Genomic DNA, 21,152 nt, shown 5'->3' with positions numbered 1-21,152 from the left:
AATAAAAATTGTGACTGCACAGTTAACAACTCAGCTGAAGTTTTTTGCACTGATTCAGTTATCTCATCAGTTGTACCTCACTAATGGAGTTAAGAATCGCTGTAAACAGTGAGTATGAAAGTACTCATGTTTTATAAGAAAGATCTAAGTGGTTAGAGGTAATCAGCTATGACCTTTTTTCCCTGCATATCAACTGTCTCAACTGCCATTAATACTGGTATCTACCTATTTCTTAAAGCAGTTGCTTACCAACAACTGTTCACAAGGGATTATAATTTCTGAAGCCTATGCGCCAATGTTGATCCAAAAGAGCTACTATCTGCTCACCTTCAGTTTAATCTGCAAGGCATATTTATAGATTTAGAGAGGCCCTTATAAATTTATTTAATTTTTAAAAAGGGGGAAATAGGCAAAATGCCCATTTGGGTACCCATCATGGATAAGATTAATTTAATTTACCTGCTGCTTCAAATAAAGCAAGGGGCTGCTTTTAAGGCAGTTTTCACATGCTTTTTGAACTGCATAGAAAACGGAGTTATAGATAGCTTTTTTCCCTTATTAAATCTACACACATGCAAATACATGCAAATCCTGAAAATTCAGGATCACATTTGGAAGCCTAACACTCAAAACAAAATGCTGTTAATTTCAGGACTCTGAATACCTATAAGCTAGTAAAGAATAGTCAGAGATGTACTGCTCTGCATACTATTAAAATTTAGGCATCTCATATAAGTGCTGTGATGGACCTGGAAGTTCTCAAACCCTTATATGCTCTATAGAGAATACAGGCTTTTAAATTCTCTTAAGTTACATACAATATCCTGAAATTGGAAAATATAATTTCCATGATCTAAAGCATTTCTCCCTACTGAATCAAAATATTTTTAAAAATTTGTTGATATCCATATTCATGCCAAAGAAAGCAAGCTGCTCAACCAATATAAAGAGACACTGAACTACCATTTTTTATCATTTTTGACATATTTATGAAAAAAAATTCTTAATACATATTATATATACATATTTACCTTATTGATTATACTAAAATGATAGAAATAAACATAACAGAAAATCATCAAACTTTTCATATTTTTGCTTTTCATGTTGATCAAATAAGAACAAATTTTTTTACTTATATCATGACTCGATATAAAAGTAAACCAAGAAGAACTAAAAAAAAGGCTAAAAAAAAAAAAAAAGCTCCAGATGCAGTGAGACAAATGTTATATTGTCCTGGCTTGCATGCCTGGCCCAAATTCATATTGCCTACTATCTCCAGGATGCCAAAATATGGAGCAAAAAAAAAAAATCATACTGAATAGGAACTTAACTGAACATCATTCACCTTGAAATCTAAATGAAACAGAGACCCCAGAGGAGAACAAAAATATATGAGATGTTATATTTAAATTTAATACTGAAGAACTCCAGTGATGCTTGCAAAAATATCTAAGGTAAGGATCCACTCCTACAAATTTATATCCAATCTGGAAAATGCAGACTCAAAAGCCTTGGGAAACAGGAAATTTGTTGTCTTACAGTCTACACTTCCCTTCTACAGTCCCTTTCCAGTCCCACTACAACTGGAACTCAAAGCTTTTCCCTCTCTTGCTAATCTTAACTGTAGGCTCAGTCTTACACAAAGCTCCTCAGCCACTGCTCAAAAAAAAAAACTATTACTCTACAGTTCTCCTTACAGCCGCTTTCCAGCCCCACTCCAGCCTTGCCAACATAAAGTCTTTTTGACCTTTCAAGGCAATCACTATGATTTTCAATACATTAGCAAAATACACAAATCTGGGGTGGGGGGAAGGCGGAGGGGGTGGGGGGTGGAGACCAATCTTTCTGCACTAAGCCAGAATGAACATCTTCTATATGAAGACAATATGAACCTGATACATTTTTAAAAACAAACAACAAATGAAATATAAGAACAAACAAAATATCCCACACTTCCAGCCAATAAAAATTACTGCTGGGGGGAGAGCCTACTTGACCCTGAAGGTGACTGTCTGAGGTTCCTAAGCACCTTTGACTATCATCATTGATAATGGAGTGCAATATGCATTCAGGCATTTAGAAATCTTCAAGATTGAAGCAAAGGAAGGAACTAGAGAATCCATAAATTCTTTGATTTTTAACTCAGTGTAATAAGTCCATGCTGAGATAAACAAACATCTACAAGATTAAAAAAAAAAAAAAAAAAAGATATTTGAATTGGAGGATTGTCCTTCCCTCAGCTATCACCTCACCTGGCAAATTACACTGTGGCTATGTATTCTTACTGCCACAAAACTGAGCAGTAATTCAAAGCTGAATTTGTTCTATCACAGTAACTGATTCCTGCTATAGCTATGACAGCAAGATTTACAGAAAAGGAAAAAGAAATAATCTTGCTATCAGATCTCTTGCTCAGGACAGATAACACAGAGATACCTATGCACACTACAACAAAAAAAAAAGCAAACAAAAGAAACAGAAAGTGACATTCCTTTATCAAATTAAAGTAACTGAATTTAACTGACTTTATGCTGGATAGTAATTTTCTGTCTCCTTCATCTTTTGTATGATATTACCTTGACCTCAGTTTAGCACTCCTAGAATGTATGTTCTAGAATGCACTTCAGAAAACAAAGTATTTCGGTACTGATTTTCGCAATACTGGGTGAAAAAGAAAGACTGTCTACTCAACAAGTTATACTACAAATTAATATCTAGCCTACCAGGGTTAGAAACCAACTTATTCAGAGGCTACAAATAAAAAAGGTAAATAAGTAATTGTAACTGTAAAAAGCTCTGTTCTAGAATGAAGAGGCATGAAATTATGTAATAGGAGGCTGAAGATGGGAGCATCAAGGGGTGCCATCCAGTGGGACCTTGACAAGCTGGAAAAGTGAGCCCATGTGAACCTCATGAAGTTCAACAAGGCCAAGTGCAGGGTCCTGCATCTGGGCTGGGGCAATCACCGGTATAACTGCAGGCTGAGCAATGAACAGATTGAGACAAGCCCTTCAGAGAAGGACTTGGGGACATTCATAGATGAAAAATTAGGTATGAGCCAGCAATGTGCGCTTGCAGCTGAGATAGCCAATCGTAACCTGAGAAGTTGTGGATGCCCCATCCCTGAAGTGTTCAAGGTCAAGTTGGATGGGGCTTTGAGCAGCCTGATCTAGTGAAAGATGCCCCCTTGTGGTAAGGGGGTTAGAACTAGAAGATCTTTAAAGGTCCCTTCCAACCCAAACCATTCTATGATTATAAGATAGAAAGAGTAAGAAAGGAGGGACAATTTTTCAGAAGAGAATCCCATCGGTACTGGCATAATTCAACTACAAATTATCCCCCACCTGCAAATGTTCCTTTATGGTTAGCTTTTCTGTGAGACACATGAAACAAACAGCAATCTTTACTGTCAGACATGGACTATTTAAAACAAAAGGTGACAGTGGAGTAACACAATCACTTCTTTCAAAGTTGAGATTCATCTTTTACCATTTTTGTAATATTCACAAAGAACAACAATTATGAAGAGCATTCAGTTAATTACTGAACTACATAAAAATCAACATGAGTTAATATTTACACTCTTAGACCAATGATGTATAATGATCATTCAAATGCACTACAATACTTTGTGTCTTTCTGCAGTAAACTCTATATCCAACTGAAGAAAACTGAAAATAAGGTGAAAGATTTCTTTCCTCAGACTGTCTGGTTGCATTTTTATGAAATCATAAAGTGGGCAAGAGGAACAGATTTTCTGCTGATTTAAACATTATTTATAAAAAGCAGTTGCCTAAAAACTTGCTTTTTTACTATTATTAATCTTTAAGTTTCAGCAAATATCGTCAGAAGTGAAATAATCTTTCTGCATCTGAATATATGACTCATGGTTTATTTTAAAAGGAAGTTTAAATTTAAACTCCCAAAGTCTGTAAAATTTGGATGAATAGAAATCAACAAATTAACCTGCAACACCCCTGTGTTCTCAACACTGAATGTTCTCACAACGCATTTTAAAAGATAACATTATAAACAACATTCCAAAAATCTGACCCTTATCTGAAACAGTATCCCTCCTTCTTTTTATTGTAATGACTTGTTCAATGCAGAAAAATAAGTAATTTTATTTTTACTTGTTGCAGAAGTTTGTGAAAAAAATTTGCTTACTTGCAGCTGAACTGAGTTATCCTGAAGACCTTCTACAATAGGAGAGAATCTATCAACATTCCTTTCCTCTGCTGCTGCTGTTACAGCTTCCAAAATTTTTTCAAGGCTGTAAGAAAAGAAAAGCATTTCACTCAGGAAAGATATTTAACCTTGCTGTTCATTTGTTATCTGAAGAGCCATGTTACCAAACTATTCACCTGCCTCAATTTCTTGCGTACAAATTTAGGAGGTTTAAGCATTACTTGTTTCCTTTGGAGACTTTTGTAGCCAAAGAATGACTTACTGGATTACAATGGTTAAGATACCTTAAAAGTAATGCTAAAAGATTTTTAAGCTAAAGAATGGCTGTATAAATACTTCCGTCTAATCAGCACATCCACATGTCAAAAAGAAAAATCTTATTGATATGACCATAATAAAAATCACTGACAAAGGTATTCTGAAAAATGACAATATAGTACAGATATTACTTTCAAACTTAAATTGAACATTTTAGCATTTCATTCAGGTATAACTATAATTTTGGATATCATAAAATTACCTTACTGTTTCTGGCTAAATACAATACTTACATGTTTTCCTCTCCAACAATGCACATTGCAGAAAGGAGTTTAACTATATCCGTCATCATGTTAGTTTGCTTGGGATCAATTGCTTTGATCAGCAACAAAAGGCTCCTCTCTTCTCCTAAAATTCTTTCCAATCCATACTAAACAACAGAAGAACAGTTGTAAGGAGAGTCGGAGGGACTCCAAATGACTGTATCAAATAGCTAGTAAAAGCAACAGTTCCCTCAAGTAAATATTTCAAATTATATTTATGTCCATCAAATACTTAATTAAAAAAAATTAAATGAGCGAAAAGTCCAAAACGGGTCACTTATTCTGTAATAAAGGCATACATCAGCATCAAAAGTTTACACTATTCTCTGAGTATATTTCCGTAGAGAGGAAGTGGCAGCATAAAGAACTTCAAGCCACAGTTGACCAACACACCACTTCTCCAAATTGCACAGGTTTATACCCACTGATCATATACATTATCTGATTGAACCGTAGTAATTTAGATTTCCAGATTAAATAAAATCCCCTACCTTATTATTCATGAAGGCTCTCAAACACTGTATAACCTTATGCTGACTCCTCTTCACAACTTTGTCCTGGCTGAATAAATAAAAAATTTAGTGTAATTAAATGCTGTTTACATATTAAGAAAAGCTGGCAATTTTATATGAAATCATCCTTACTTTTTTGTCTCAACCAATCTTTCCAAAACATCCAACAGCAGCCCCAGACCTTCTCGACCAAAGTTTTCAACCCAGCTAGGGAGAAAGAAAAAAGACATTAAAAAAATTGATGTTTCAAAGACTAATTACAATGAATGAAAATTGTCAGCATAAATAAAAGCAGTATAACTGGATCATTTTAAAACCTCAAATCAACTCTTTACTCAACAGATGATCAGGAGGCATTCCATTCACTCATTGATGCAATCAGATAACAAATTAAAAAAGATTAAAAAATTACAGTAGCCATTAAATTTAGTGATTTTAATTTTTAAATCAACAATTATACATTCTTTGGCACAGAACTGTAATTAAAAAACCCTTGCAAGGGAAGGGAAGAAAACCAAAAAATTTCTACTACACACTGTTCTAGGGTCTCCTGAAAAGGTAAGAATCTAACCGTAAATGGCAGAGAAGGAAAGGCCAAAAGGAATTGCAGAAGTGGCTGCCTGAGATATTAATCCATAGGAACATCTCAAAGTGAACACAACAAAAATTTAAAATTTCAGCTATTGCCAAAGCTATCTTTTGGGAAGGTTAAACCTCAGCATGTTTTTTCTACATGAGACAGCTGCTTCATGGTCCTGTTTACTATTGCTCAAAACCTCTTGATATCAAATACAAGTAACAGCATGACTGACAGCAGTATTGCAGCCATCCCTTTGACAGCAGCTGTTGGTCTTGCTGAAACTATGATGTTTGATCAATTACCTAACCCTAAAGTTCACAGAGAACACTGTCATTCATAGTCATAACACAAGGAATATTTTGCTCTTTAGACTTCATTGTCTGTGTAAGGCACAGATATTTTAAACTTCAAACTTCTAACAAAGTCCCACTGGAGGAAGGAGAAGTTGGCTGCAAACAAAAATACATATACAGCAGAGAAACTGTAGAGACTATTTCCTCAGGAAATTTCTTTTGTAAAGGGTGAAATTATAATATTCAATTATGGAATAAATTGACAGGTACGTGACTACTCTTCTCATTCCATAAGAGGCAGGACTATTTCCTGACACCTTTAGTCAGCTTTCTGTGCTACTGCCGTAAGACAAGTCCTTGGATCTCTTATCATTGTCTTTGGCCAAAGAGACAGAAAATTATTTTATAATGGGCATCTCTTCCATATTTTTTCCACTTCTGAATTAGCATATTACTTTTATCTAGTAACAGATTACAGAACCATATCTATTTAGAAAAAATACAGTTAGCATGATGAAGATGTAATACTTTTCACCATCTTCATCACCAAAACATGGATTCTGTTGTGGGTGTAGTACCAATAGTTTCTGTGCATTCTTTAAATTATTACTTAAAAAAGCTTAAGCTGAGGAAATCTCTTGTTGTGTATTAACAAAACAGTCTTTTACATAAAAAGGAAGCATCCATTCTGCAACGTCAGAAGTTCAACATCAAGACATTGATCAGAATTAGTAAAAAAATTATAATGTTTACTTTACTTATGTTATAGCCTCTCCATTGTTTTCTCTGTTTTGTCTATTTACATATCATTGTACACATTGGGTAATACTTATTTATCACTACTTTGGATTAGTAACCAGAATATTTATATATTCCTATAATGGTAGGACCTTACTAGTGACAAATAAGCTATTCTGTTGGAAGTAACATGAGGGAGACGCAATAGCTCTTTTGAAATACATAGTACTTCCAGTTCCGTCATAGGATGGGATTAAACAGTTCTTCGTATCTGCTAGATACAAAACTGTAATGGACTTAAAATTGTAAAAAGAGAGAACCAGATCACATGCTTTTATATCTGTATATGTAAATATATATGAAAATAGTTTTTCTTCTTCCTGGATGGGTGTTTCATTCTGAAACAGATTAGGCAAATAACTGGCAATTGGTTTTGGTATAACTGGTCATATCTGACCTAAAGATGATCCTACCAGACACTTATTAGCACATTTTGTATTAGACAGAATTGTGAGCAGCCGCTTTGTCATACATCCAGCAGCTGAGGATACTGAGAATGATCAAGCGCCTAAAATACTGTTGCAGTATTACTGCCCTTTCCTCTGCTTCTGCAAAAGAACAAAGATTACTTACACTATCCAGAGCAAACACTCAGCTTTTTGTCAGTCTGACAAAACACCAAGCTATCAGTGCCCCTATTTTCAATTTATTAAAAATGTCCTCTTCATGAAAAGAGCCAAATCTGTTGCAACTATTATACAAAAGGAGAAGAAATAGTCATAGATAACTAGTTATCAGTACACTATGCACAGCTAGATCATGGAACCACTTTTGATGAATTGTGTTGGCAACTGTGAGGTAAAAACACCCCATTTATTTACCTGAAGAATAGTGACCAACATCACTTTTAAGGCTTTCTTTTTATACTGATGGAAAATAAATACTACTTTTTGCAGTAAGCCATAGATTTCAATGTATTTTTCTAAGTACCAGGATCAAACTACTCGTTATCACTTGATTCATATTTTCTCTGTGAACTAAAAATACAGTTTACAAAAACAACTAATTGAAAACAATGTTGTAGAACCAGTTCTTGCATTAGAAACTGAAATGTCAACAAGATTAAGAGGTTGATTAAAGTATAGTAATTGGAAAAACAGCAAAAAACCCTAAATTGTTATACATTGTCAAAAAGATCACAGCCCACAAACGTGAAGATTGTCAGGCTAGATCCAATCTAAATTTAATTCTCATCCTGTTAAAAAAGCATAAATTTATTTTTAGGTATTATACATGCACAAAATAAAATCCTAAAGCTTCATCAGTTATTTCTAATTGTCCATATCATATGAAGCTGGAGTTAAAAATAATCATTGATTTATAGCAGCTGGACTGGAGTTTAGTATTTATGTGTCAAAGCAAGTTCTTACACAAAGATCTGGCTGCTGATAGGAAAAATCAAGGTCACAAACACCTTCATCCAATGAACATCAACTGTTGTTACTCATTATAAAGAAGGGGACATGGTTTAAAAATGTTTACTCCACAAATTGTTAGTATGAATAACAGTGTGCCGATGTTATATTTTTGCTATTTTTGTATGTAAGCCCTATGGAAGAACTTTTTTTTTTTTTACTAAGGCTATTTTAAAATGCTCTGTTTAAGCCTAGTGAGGTCTATCGTAACAGTCTCTTTCAACACCACTTAACACACCAGAAGACTGTTTCAGAACCCATATGTACTATTGGTTGTGATCCTTCTTTTGATTTGTAGACTAAAATGCATTCACGGACTAATAGTAGAGATTTATTTTTTTTTTATGAAACTGCTGCCTACTTAAATACCTCTTCTCTGGTGTTTTTGCAAGACGCAGTCACTCTCCTTGAAACACAAACCTCTCAAATTCAGACCTATTCTTAGGCCATACATCCAATACATACATCCAATAACTTAATAATGGGGTTTACTCCAATCCAAGCATTATAGTTCTCTTATGTTGTCTCTTACATTCTCCTTAATATTTCAAATTGAAGTTAAATTTTAATAAATTATGTCAAGTTAGGATTTAGATTCAACTGTCAAATCTTCTACCTACCATAGTTTATATTTGACTGAACCAAGTTAAAGCCAGTCGTGCAATCTAGAACTATTTGTACGAATAAGTTAAAAGAAACTAATCTCTCAAAAGTATCAATGCAATATTTTGATATCAACAATGCATCACACCCTTCTAGCATGCTTTGAAGGATTGACATAAAATACACTAAGCTTATGAAAACATTCATTTTTCCATTTGTCCATGCATAAAAGCACTTGCTCTTTTGCCTGTACTGGTAACATGTATCTACAGATTTCAATCCTTTCCTTACTCAAAGTGAAATGTGTGGAAAACCTACTTAGTCCAAAATTTCATAATATTTCATTGCTGTAAAACTCCTAACTTTCTGTACTTTGTTCTTCCAGATAATATTGATCAGATGCTCTATTACAACATCATAGGCCACTTCAACTTGCATTCTCTAATGCCTCAAGTATAGACCAACACTGCGCTCTCATAGTGGCCTCCACACTCCTTATTCTGATACCATTTCTCCACCTTCCTCCCCCCTTCATGTCCTATCACATAGTACTGTGCTTTCAGGCAGAACTAGTACCTCACCAAGATCATGGGTTTTGGTTTCTTTAGGTTTTTTTGGGGGAGGGGGATTAGCTTTTCTCTTGGTGTGTGGGAAATGGGCAGCAAAGGGGATCTATCCAGTCATATCAAAAACAGTCACATCAACAACAGAGGGGAAAGAGTGCTCTAAACTTAAGTTGTCACACATTTCATACACTTTGTGTTTCTATTTCCAGATGCGTACTAACAAGCAAAGTTTTCTTTGTTAAATCAACGTAAGTGTAAATAAAAAAATCTCTGGGGTTGTGGGTTGTTTGGGTTTTTTTTTAAATAAAGAAGGGGAAGCAATACTGTATCAAAAAGTAGCTTCACATTCACAGAGGAAGTGTATCTTCTGTAAAACCCCTGTCAGAAGAACTCAGGTTAATGTAAAGCATGTTTCTTCCCATGTGAACCATTACATATTCTAAATAAGAAAATCCAATTCAAAAATAAATTAACAGAAGGAAAGAAGCAAACACCCATGCAGAAGACCTACATCAGCAACTCTGCCAAGCTAGGTGCAGAAAGAAGAAAGTTGCCTAATCCTTTTTTAATCATGTCCCATCATAAGCATCCCCAACACTGCATTTGCACTATTTTGCACTAATTCCAAAACAGTTTCCCAAAGTCATGTGTTCAACCATTGGCTTAAATAGGAACTGTAAAACAAAGGGTTGTAAACAGAGTAGAAGAGAAAAAAATATAATTTAATAAAATAAAGCCAGCATCCATAAATCAAGCTGCATGGATCAAATAAAAATTAAATGTAAGGATTGATATCAGTGTTAGAGTTATGATTACTGAAGAGTTAGCCTTTTTAAAAAAAAGTACAGGTAAACTAATGTTGTGCTCTTTTCTGTCTAGATAAACCCCACAGACACAGCAAAAATTACGAGAAGGCAGCAAGAAAGTCTAAAGCACACTGGACAGAAGGAGGACCACACAATTAAAAACTTTTATGTTTTCTGGCTAACAAACTTACACCAAGGTGCCCATCTCCCGTTAACTCTCACCTCTCTCTCTCTCACCTTAACAAAGTTAAAAGATTAAAGAGTTAAGAGAACATTAAAAAAAATAAAAATGAAAAAAACTTTTGACTATTTAGCACTAGAAAACAAAGTGAACTGCTCTGCACTACACTTGTTTTACATTCTCTTAGCATGACCTTGTACAGACCAGTGAACTCTACTGAAAAACAGATCTACAGAAGATACACAATCAATAAAAAAAAAAAAAAAGAAAAAAGGTACAACCATTCACTGATGCATACATTAACTGGAAAACCTTGAAACATGCATATCTACAGATCCATTAATTTTAATCCATTAAGAAATAAGAATATGATTAATCTTTGCAATTTGTGTTAATGATGTTACCTGACAGGATTACTAGTCAAGGACACACGGAGAGATTCTAAGCAAGTGACTAGTCTTTCATCTGTTGACCCAGATTTTAATTCCTGAATAAACTCTTGGGGTGAAATTTTCCGACTGTTCTTGAGACTTCCCTGAAATACAGAAAATACATTCATTTTTATTTGGCACATATAGAACTTGAATAGATTATTAATGGCTAACCTTCATTTCTGTTCCTTGAAAAAACAGGGGAGAAAAAAGATATAATTTAGTCCTAAACCTGTAACTGTTTGTTGTCAATCTACTATATATGTTAAATGCTGACTAAATTCTTGTCAATTTATGAACAAATTTATAATCAGTAGTTAAAAGCAGTAGGCATCAAATGTAGAAATGTATCATGCACACTCAGTGAAATACAATTTTTGTAATGAATGGATTCTGTTTATGCATTGCAAACTTCTTAATTTTCAATACTCAACAGAAGAGAAAAACAATTCTGAGCTGCTCTGAAAAGATCACAGAGCACGTGTCCAGAAAGGCGACTGCATTCATATGAGAATACAGAGGGAAGAACCAGCACACCAGAACAGTACTCAGGATGTTACTGCAGTAACTTGACTTCTTGCAGATAATGTTGTAAAACACTTTTCCCTTAAAGGTCCTCCAGATGACTAGTATACGAGACTGGGATTATAAAAACAGACTAGCTTTGGCTGTAAGGGATAAAGCAAAAGAACTTAAAAAATAAAAAAAAAGAAAAAAGACTTTGTTAGAACCACTGATGTTCTAAAGATAAATCCCAGCTCCTCATTTGTTCTATTTGCCATCTGTAAGAATGCAGTGCAACACAAATATGACTACTGATGCAATAATATAAGGACACTTACTCAACCTTTGGGTTTGGATTTTGCCTTGCTTTTTGGGTTTTGCTCTTTTTGGCAGGTGGGAAGGCAAATGGGAACACAGAGAATGGAGATAGAAATGAAAATGCAATAGCAAATTAATGAGGCACTGCAAAAGTAGTTTTGTGCAAACAAGATATTTTCTGTTCCAAGCAATATAGGTTGAAAGACACTGGCTTTGACTCATCATTGTATCTGTGGTGTCAAATGTTGCTTAAAGTAAACTCAAGATATTAATGACTCTTCTACAGGGTATATTGTATCCATTGTTTTAAACAAAGCAATGGTTATACTGAACTAATGAAGTTCTACAATTTGCAACTAAAATGGCAAGTCTAAGAGGCATTGACCCCATTCTTAAGAGTATCCTCCTCCCTGCCCCCTTTTTTTTTAAGCAGCAGCAAAGACAAAATTTGTAGACAGTGGAAAATAAGTCTACTCAAGCTAATATCTATTTATGACATGAAGAAGGATAGATATATTTTCTACAGAACATATCTAAATTCCAAAAAAGAGGCATACAATGGGGTATAAAACCTATATTTGACTTAATTCACTGGAAAGACTCCTTTTTCGAGAACAGAAGCACAACTATTCTGTCATGTAGCAATAAAGAGAGTTACTAAATAATACTTGATTATCTAGTGGCTTAAGTCAGGACTTGAACTTTTCTCCTCCTGAAGCAGAAGGTGATGAAATAGTTTCTGGCAGAGAGGCGAAGTTAAAAAATGGGAAGAGTGGTTGACAGACCAGACTGCTGTGCTGCCATTCAGAGGGACCTCAACAGACAGGAGAAATGGGCAGAGGAATTTCAGGGAGTTCCACAACAGGAAATGCTAAATCCTGAACCTGAGGAGGGATACTCCCATGCACCGACGCGTGTTGGGACTAACCAGCTGGAAAGTAGGTTTGTGGGGAAAAAAATGGGGGTCCTGGTGGATGACAAGTCGACTACAGGGAAGCGCATCACCAGCTGGTCAAGGGAGATGATCCTTCAACTCAGCCTGGTGGTGGTGAGACACATCTGGAGTATTGTGTCCACTTCTGGGATCCCCAGCACGAGCGCGACATGGACGTATTGGGATGACTTCCAAAACGGTTGTGGATACAATTAAAGGAGCATCTGTTGTACAAGGAGAGGCTGATACAACTGGCATTGTTTAGCCCTGAGAAGGCTCAAGAGAACCCTATCAGTGAAAAGACAAGAGGCACAAATTGAAATACAGGAAATTAATTAAACAACAGACATAAACACAAATTTCGCCCCTCCCCCCTTGTTTTTTTTTTAACCATGAGGCTGTTAAAGCACTGGAACAGGTTGCCCAGGCAGACTGTACAGTCTCCTTTATCAGAGATATTAAAAAACGGACTAAATAAGGGGTTGGACAAGACAATCTCCAGAGGTCTCTTCTGGTCCCAATCATTCTATTCTATGACTCTGTGTTTTGGGTTTGTGTGGCAGGGTTTCGGTAGCGAGGCAGGGTCAGCAGGGCCGGCTCCTGCTGGAAGGTGCTGGAAGCTTCCCCAGCCGGGAGCCGGACCCGCCTCTGGGAGAACAGATTCCAGAGGGGAAACCTGCCGGGAGTCGGGGGATCGGGATGGGAGAGGAACCCCTGTGCGGATCCCGAGGGCAGGGGGGAAGGAGGGGATGCCCCTGCAGCCCGTGGGGAGACCAGGCGGCAGGCTGTCCCCCCCCGGCCCACGGAGGGGAGCGGGGGAGCAGATGCCCACCTGCAGCCCGGGGAGAGAGGAGCCCACGCCGGAGCAGGGGGTGGGTGCCCCCCGAGATGGCCGCCGCTCCCTGGGGAAGCCCGCGCTGGGGCAGCCTGGCACTGAAGGACCGCGGCCCATGGAAAGGACTCACGCTGGAGCAGTTGGTGGAGGACCGTCTCCCGCGGGAGGGACCCCCGGCGGAGCAGGGGAGGAGTGCGGAGTCCTCCTCCCCCTGAGGAGGAAGGAGCGGCAGAGACAAGGTGTGACGGACTGACCCCGACCGCCATTCCCCGTCCCCCTGCGCCGCTCGGAGGCGGGAGGTGGAGAGAACCGGGAGTGGGGGTGGGCCGGGGAGAGGGAGGGCTGGGGAAGGTGTGCGAGGGTCTGGGTCTACTTCACAGTATCCTGTTTTGGTTTGATTGGTAGTGAATTGGTTTTGTTTCTTCCCCAAGTTGAGCCTGTCTTCTGCCCATGACCAAAAGTGGTGAGTGATCCCTCCCTGTCCTTGTCTCGACCCACGAGTGTTTCTTTATATTTTCTCCTCCTCATCCCACCGGGCGGGAGGAGTGAGCGAGCGGCCCCGTGGTGCTTTGTTGCCAGCTGGGCTTAAACCATGACACTCTGTGATAAGGGAATATTGGGGGGCGGGGGGGGTGTAATGGGGGCTATACTACCTCTCCGCTCCAACTATATTTCCTCAGATTTGAGAAATGGATGTTCCAGATGCCAAAGAACAGACTACTGCCAGGAACTACCCTGAAAATATAGCATCTCATGCTGTATTTTGGTACACCACACATAGTACGTGGAATGTCATTCAAAACATGCCACTGAATTGATGGAGATCACTATTTGCTTAAATACGAGAGTCACTCCCGATAACTATGTTCCACAAAAAAGTAGATGAGATAGCCAGGAAGGAATAAGGGTTGAGGGGAGCCTTAGAATTTGAGATCTAGGAAACCCAGAGGAAAAAAAAAAAAATCCGTAACAATAAATGTTCTCACAGACAAAAAGAAACTCAGTGTTTTCAGTTTTCTTTCATGTTCTGTGTTTAGTTCATAGGCACATAATACTCAAGTCAGAAAGGCCCTACAGCAAGGGAACTTACTTTGATCTCTTCAGATATTCTCTAGGTCCAAGAGCTAACAGTATGTATTGGTAATGCCAGGAACAGAACACCACCTCCTCAAAAACATCTAGTTGGCAAACTTATTCCATAAACAATTTATGCTCCTCACCAAGATGGTATAATTGCTTGCACTTCTATAAGGTAAGAAAGCTCAGCTCCCCTACAGCTTTGACACAGCTATATCTAAAGAGGAATGAAAAAACAACTGGAGAGTATCTCCAAGCCAAACGTAGAAGATCCTTAACAAAACAAAAAAGCATTCATAACATTAAGAACTAAATATCAGACTTGATAAAACATGAAAGGTAAAAGCTAGTACACCATGAGTTGCCCAAAACACTACAAATTCACTGGCTTAAGGGGAACTGGCAACAAGGGTTTCTGTCTGGTTATTCAAGAGCTTTTATACGGTTACAATATCCTGTTACAATAATCCCCAAACATTTTAAGACTAGACAATACATACCTCTAAGGCACTATCAAGGGAATTTGAGTTACGGCTGTGATATAAGGAGGAAATTGTTACAAGTGTGGTGTAACAGGGGATCAGGGCCGTGCCTGTATGCACATGCAGCACGTACAGTTCCCCGTGTGATCCTGGATCTGCCCAGCTGCTCTCTGCATAGATGAGATAATGGCCTGACTAGAGACAAGATGACCAAACAAACTCCTAGCAGCCTTCGTGACAAAGTATTTAACTAAATGTTACAGGAGCCCTCCAGTTGGAAACTTCAAAAAGTCCCAGAAATTCTCCTGGCAGCTCCTGCTGTGCATAGACTAGTTGATAAGCACTACTTGTATGCCTAAGCATATGGATTAATATCCTGGATGGAGAATCTGTCATTTCCAGTGACTTCCCCCAGCAGTTCCTGCTATAAAATTGATCAAGCTGGGTATAACTAAGATACTTATAAATAGTCAGTAAAATTGCTTTCTTTTGATGCAGAAACAGTCATATAGGGCAATCATATGGACAGAACATATAGTTAACATGGTTAGCAGATACTTTGGAAGTAATTTAATATAATCAATAGCAATGTGTGCAGTGGAAAAGTCACATGGGACAAGAGCCCAGTCAGACTATAAGAAATCACTAGAATGACATTTCAGAGAGTCTCATCTGACCCATCTGAAGACAGCGTCACAAGCAATGGAGACTCACATCAACATCCAGACAGTAACCAGCCATTCCGTTTCAGACTCAGTTCCCCACCTAAATATTACCCTATGCAAAAGATGCCAACAAATTGTGAATGTCTGTACAACATACCCACGGTACCAAGTACCACTTATTCATAGTTATGCCAAGGTTCTGCAAGATAATAACAATATGATACATCTGCCAGTGCTTAAATAAAATGAGAGCTGCATTTGGTACCAATTGTGAAACTGATTATATTAGCTATATTTCAGCATGGGAAAAGCTGCTTAAGTTCAAAATGCTCGAGTTAACTGAGAAACAGGAAATAACTTGAGGCATCAGTGCCTCTAGAAATTTAATTGCTCAACTGAAGAACAACTGGTCTGTGAGCAGATGCAGTATGAAGTCAGCATTAATTAATTCAGTTAAAACATTACAAGCGAGTAAGCTGCACAACAAAAACAAAATCTTGTGAAGAAAACTCACTTTCAAAACCCAGTTTGCGTGTGTTCAACATACAGAACAGCAAAACTTATGGTAGAGTAACATTATAGCAATGCTGCTTTTATTTCCACTTGAGTATTAACTCCATGGAAATTGATTTTTAAAACTTTTCTGGGCTGGAACATCTTTGTATGTGTTTATACAGCACTTAAAAATGTGACACTTTCTAACCTCAGATAATCATAATACATACAAACAGCTACAAAATCACAGAAAATACATTGGACATAACAATCTCTAACAACAAACAGAACAACACTGCTTTCGGTAGATGAGAATTCACACTCGCATAATAGCCTTTAAACACAACTGTTGTTCCCTTCTCCAACTGTCTCCTGATAAATAAGACATGACACCACAGCAGACAGAAGTTTCATTCAAGATTTCTAAGCCATGATGGTTTAAACAATATGCGATATACTTCTCTAAGATAAGGTTTTTAAGAGAAGAAGTAAGGCTTCATCTAAACACTATACATTACAAGAAAACAAGAAAGTACTAGCAGAATAGTGAGGCACTTGAGCAGAATTCTTCCAAGCATACAATTTTTGCTATCATTCAGATTTTCAGTAAGTACTACTAGTATCCCAAACCCCAAGACTGTTTATTCTTAGCAATTCTTCTACAGGGAACCCCTGAACACATTATAAAGAGTGATGGTAACAGCATACTTACAAACATATGCAGACATATATACAGAAGCATGCCTTCAGCTAACTGTTCAAGAAGTGTCTAAGAAAAGTGGGGTGAAATGAATGAGTATTGGACAATGCATGTCAGTAGAACTCTGGTTACTTCTAAGTAACTTTGAGTCCTTAAGTGATGGATCCATTCTAAACATCTCACGCATACAGAGGTAGCTCACAGTACTCCATACATAAGCACCTGAGCACAGCCCCACCAAACCCAGCATAATTTCTAGATGCGTCAGTAACAGAGATGTGCTTTGTGAATATTGGGAAGGAGTTGTGCATTTCTAAGAAACAGAAACCCTGATACTGAGGTCAATGATGAAGCTTTGACTATAGTGGAGTCTGCTTTTATCACCTGTGGCTGCTTCACTTTCAGTGATTCATTCGAGGTGCAGACTCTGTTCTTCATTTTAATAGTTTTTATAATGATAACTGCTTTAAATGAAACCTGCTCAGTACTCTGCATAGCATTTGCAAATAAGGATATTTGTCCCAACATGATATAGCTTAGTACTTGTCTCCTTAAAGTTTGAGAAGTATGAACTATCAAAAGGTGTTACTGCAGTATCACTCATAGAAAGAAAAGACCTGAGATGGGATTAGTTGCACATAATAGTCAGGAGCTATATGGCACTTCAGCTCTTCTGAAAAAGTATGACACTCTTATCAAGTCAAGGTACACCAAAATTTAGCCAAGTATCCTGGGAATGCAGTGCACTATTCTCTCTAGACTGAGAATGCACTCAGACAGTCCAACGTGCTTGAGGCGTGAAAGAGCATGCCAGGAACAGAGAGTTTGCAAGGACGAGGGAAGGAGTTTCCCATCCCAGTAGCTCCAGCACTAAGCTGAATTCATGTGAAGCACTACTGTATCAAGCAGCTCAATCTATGCATCACAGAAACAGCTCCTCCCAAGTTATACAATGGGTGAATGCCATTTCCAATAAGAACACAACAGTAGAAACAGAGTTCAGTAAAGACAAGAGTTTCCCTACATGAATTAGTCTTCAGTGATCTCCCACAGCAGAAAGGGAGATAAGTGGGCTGGCAGCGGAGGAGGAGACAGAAAGGAAAAAAATGCTGTTGGGGGAGGCATCACTACCTTGGGGGAGGAAACAGACCTGTCCAATAGAGTACCTTGTATGGCTGCTTTGGGCATAGTGCAAGAAGCTCCATTGCCAAGTGTGATGACAACCAAAGACAAAAACCAAATATTTATTGCAAAAGGCACTCAGAAGGAAGGATCAATGAAACCTACTCTGCTATAAGCTTCAGTTCTTTGCAAGTATTAAATATCAGGAAGTAAAAACATGAAAACCTTTCTCTTGAGAAAGAGTCCTAACATCACCATCATCAGGATGCTAAGATTCCAGAAATAAATGCAGATGCAGCAACTCTGCAGAGCCGGCCATATCCTATTATAACATTACTTTTTAGATCAAACAACTGAGGTCTTAGAATGGGTGTGGAGTAGGGGTATCAATGACATATAAACCTTGACATGCTGGTTTTTTTGGATTGAGAAACTTCAAGAATGTTGTGAGATTTATTAGCCTGTAGTTTCCTGATTTCCCATGAAATATCTCTAAAAACAGAAAAACAGGCTAGACCTCCTAATCTTCCAGTACTAAGGAACTTTTATGCTACAGAAGGACTAGTAGCTTTGATAAGCTAATCTTAAATAAAATAATCTCCAGACAGTTCGGTCCTGCACTAGGCATCTACCTTCCTAAAAGTGCTAGAGCATTACACTAATAAAGTACATCATTTGAAGTAGACAATAAGATAAATACCTCATTTAAATTACTATATTTAATGTCTTCTTTTCTCAGTATTTAATCACATATGGGCAATTTTTACTTATCTCTCTACATGCATGGAGCAATGAGAGTCAAAGAATCAAATATTTGAATTCTAAAACAATCAAAAGGTCTAAGGAAAATATTAGCAATGCAGCATTTAGCACTGGAGTAAGTCCCCACTTTGCAAAAACTAAGCAGTTTTTCTTATGCCAACTTAATCCTTAAACTGCCCAGTACACATGCCAACTTAATCCTTAAACTGCCCAGTACACAACTCTTTGCGCTTCTCTAAAACAACCAATAATTATCCCTATAACTAAAAAATGGACACTAATTGGGTTCATGTGCAACACTTTCATTACCAACTATTACACAGCATCAAAACATGAATTCTGTACTGAAGTATGAAAAAGGCTAATCAGTTAAGGAATTCTTTTTTAACAGTGCTAGAAAAGAAGAAAGGTTCACATCAAACTTTTCCAAGAAGTTTTCTGCAGAATCTTTCCATCGCCACTAATAGCCACACCTTTACCAAAAAGAAATGCTTTTTTGTGTTCAGAAGACACACCTCAAGTACAAGTGAATATCTTTCATTGCAACTTGTAAAATAATGATAGGGCCCTCTAAAAATGTTTGTGTCTATGAGAAACAAAAGTTAGTCAAAAGAATCTAACATGCATGCATCACTTTTTCTCTCCAGTAGGAAATAATGTAAACATTAAGTCATTTTTTTGTGTTCTTCAGAGAAATTTACTTACAGACTTCGAAGCAGTGCTAATATATTGCATCACCATTTCTTTTTTGGTATTAAAATCCTTTTCTCTCAATGGCATCTTCTTGTCTTCATTTAAATTCATATCTTCCTAGAATGGGAGGGGGGGCGGAAAAAAAGCTTTAAATGTCATCCAGCAACACAGTTGTTTAAGAGACTGATTTAAAAAAATAAAGACACAAAAATAAGAACTTGAGCAAATGAAAGCTGTTACACAAAAAACTTTTCAAAAGTTACATGTTACTAACAACCGTAAAAATCCTTATCCATCTTCCCTAGCAACTCAGACTAAAAAAACCAGTCAACTATGCCAGGATGAACAAGTGCATGACAACCATTACTAGCGTAATCTCTTCTTAGAAATCATCTACAGTTTCACATACACACACAGACACTAAACTACAGAAAAGCATTATTTAACACTTCCTAAAACATTTATAAATGTACTCAAACCAGTTTCTTAGAAAGATCTTTTTAATTATATATCCATTTGTTCTATAATTCTGTTCCTCAGTTCCCAAAAACTTAGTCCTGGGCAGCAGAATCTGCTTTGCACTGAGAGTAGTTCCCAAAATAATATTCATCTTTGCAATAGGTAAGGCCCAAATTCTTGACGATTTCATCATTAAATCAACAACTTCAACTGTTACCAAAACCCCATCACAATTCATTCATTCCAACATAAACCCAGAGGTCAAAAAGAGGAGATGCACATTCAAAGCCACACAGCAGCTATTCGTTGACATTTCTGACACAGAGACTTCTGTTCCAGCCTAGAAATGCTCTGATCATTGTAATCAGTTCCACATCTGTGAGAAATGAAATTTCCTATCATGCTGGATGTTAAAAAAAAAAAAAAAAAAAAAAAGAGGCTTTAAGAAACAATTTAGGCACTAGCACATGCAGCCTTACTATGGTCACCCAAGCTTAGCAAGAATTACTGCAGTTATTTTCAGCTGAGACTCATGAGGTGAATCCCCACCAGCTTTGGCAGGAGCAATGCTACAAAATCAGTGGGTAACCATCTTGACAACAAGGCTATTTCACCTAGTCAGAAATCAAAGAAAGACAAACAGCAAGCAAGCTCATAACCTTAAAATTTTAAGAAAAAAAAGCCTAAAGACCAAAATTTTATACTACACTGAAACTTGTTTCCTTGTCTTTCGCAAGTTTCCATATTGAATATGATAGAATCAAGCACAGTTCCTAGAAACATTTAGTTTTGTATAAATCTAAACTGTGAGAAGACACTGCAGAAAATGCTTGACGCCTTAAGTTGAACTTCTTCAAAGTACAATTAGGGCAATTTTGTATAGATTCTGGATTTCCCCCCCCACCAAAAGTTACTGTTTCCTTTCTTTAAGGACTAGAAAAAGTTCTTTACTTCAGTCTAGTATGCATTTAAATTATTACTTATTCTTTATTTGATACTATATAGTGTTTTTATAGTATCAGATTTGTATATTTGATACTATATATACACTATATAATTATTTGATATTTTTAGTATCAAATAAGTACAGTGTGCATGCTGTAAAAAGTTCTTTCATTCAAGCAATAATAATATAGCATTTTGCCTCCT

At 37.1% G+C, this 21,152-nt stretch overlaps 1 protein-coding gene across 5 annotated transcripts in view; it reads right to left on the bottom strand.

Moving 5' to 3' along the window:
* Positions 1-21,152, bottom strand: part of DIAPH3 (diaphanous related formin 3) — a 249,906-nt gene that overhangs the window by 199,147 nt on the left and 29,607 nt on the right. For all 5 annotated transcript variants that reach the window (XR_003926581.2, XM_030036634.2, XM_030036632.2 and 2 more), the window contains 6 exons: positions 19,557-19,661; positions 10,931-11,061; positions 5,417-5,491; positions 5,264-5,333; positions 4,743-4,879; positions 4,171-4,276 (listed from right to left, as the gene is read on the bottom strand). Coding sequence is in view for 4 of the 5 variants with exons in the window: in XM_030036634.2 (XP_029892494.1) it covers positions 4,171-4,276; positions 4,743-4,879; positions 5,264-5,333; positions 5,417-5,491; positions 10,931-11,061; positions 19,557-19,661 (624 nt within the window). In the remaining variant the exon portion in view is untranslated. The remainder of the gene's footprint in view (positions 1-4,170; positions 4,277-4,742; positions 4,880-5,263; positions 5,334-5,416; positions 5,492-10,930; positions 11,062-19,556; positions 19,662-21,152) is intronic.

This window comes from Aquila chrysaetos, chromosome 14 (assembly GCF_900496995.4).
Source record: "Aquila chrysaetos chrysaetos chromosome 14, bAquChr1.4, whole genome shotgun sequence".
NCBI classification, from domain to species: Eukaryota; Metazoa; Chordata; class Aves; order Accipitriformes; family Accipitridae; genus Aquila; species Aquila chrysaetos.
This window is presented reverse-complemented; position numbering and strand designations above follow the sequence as displayed.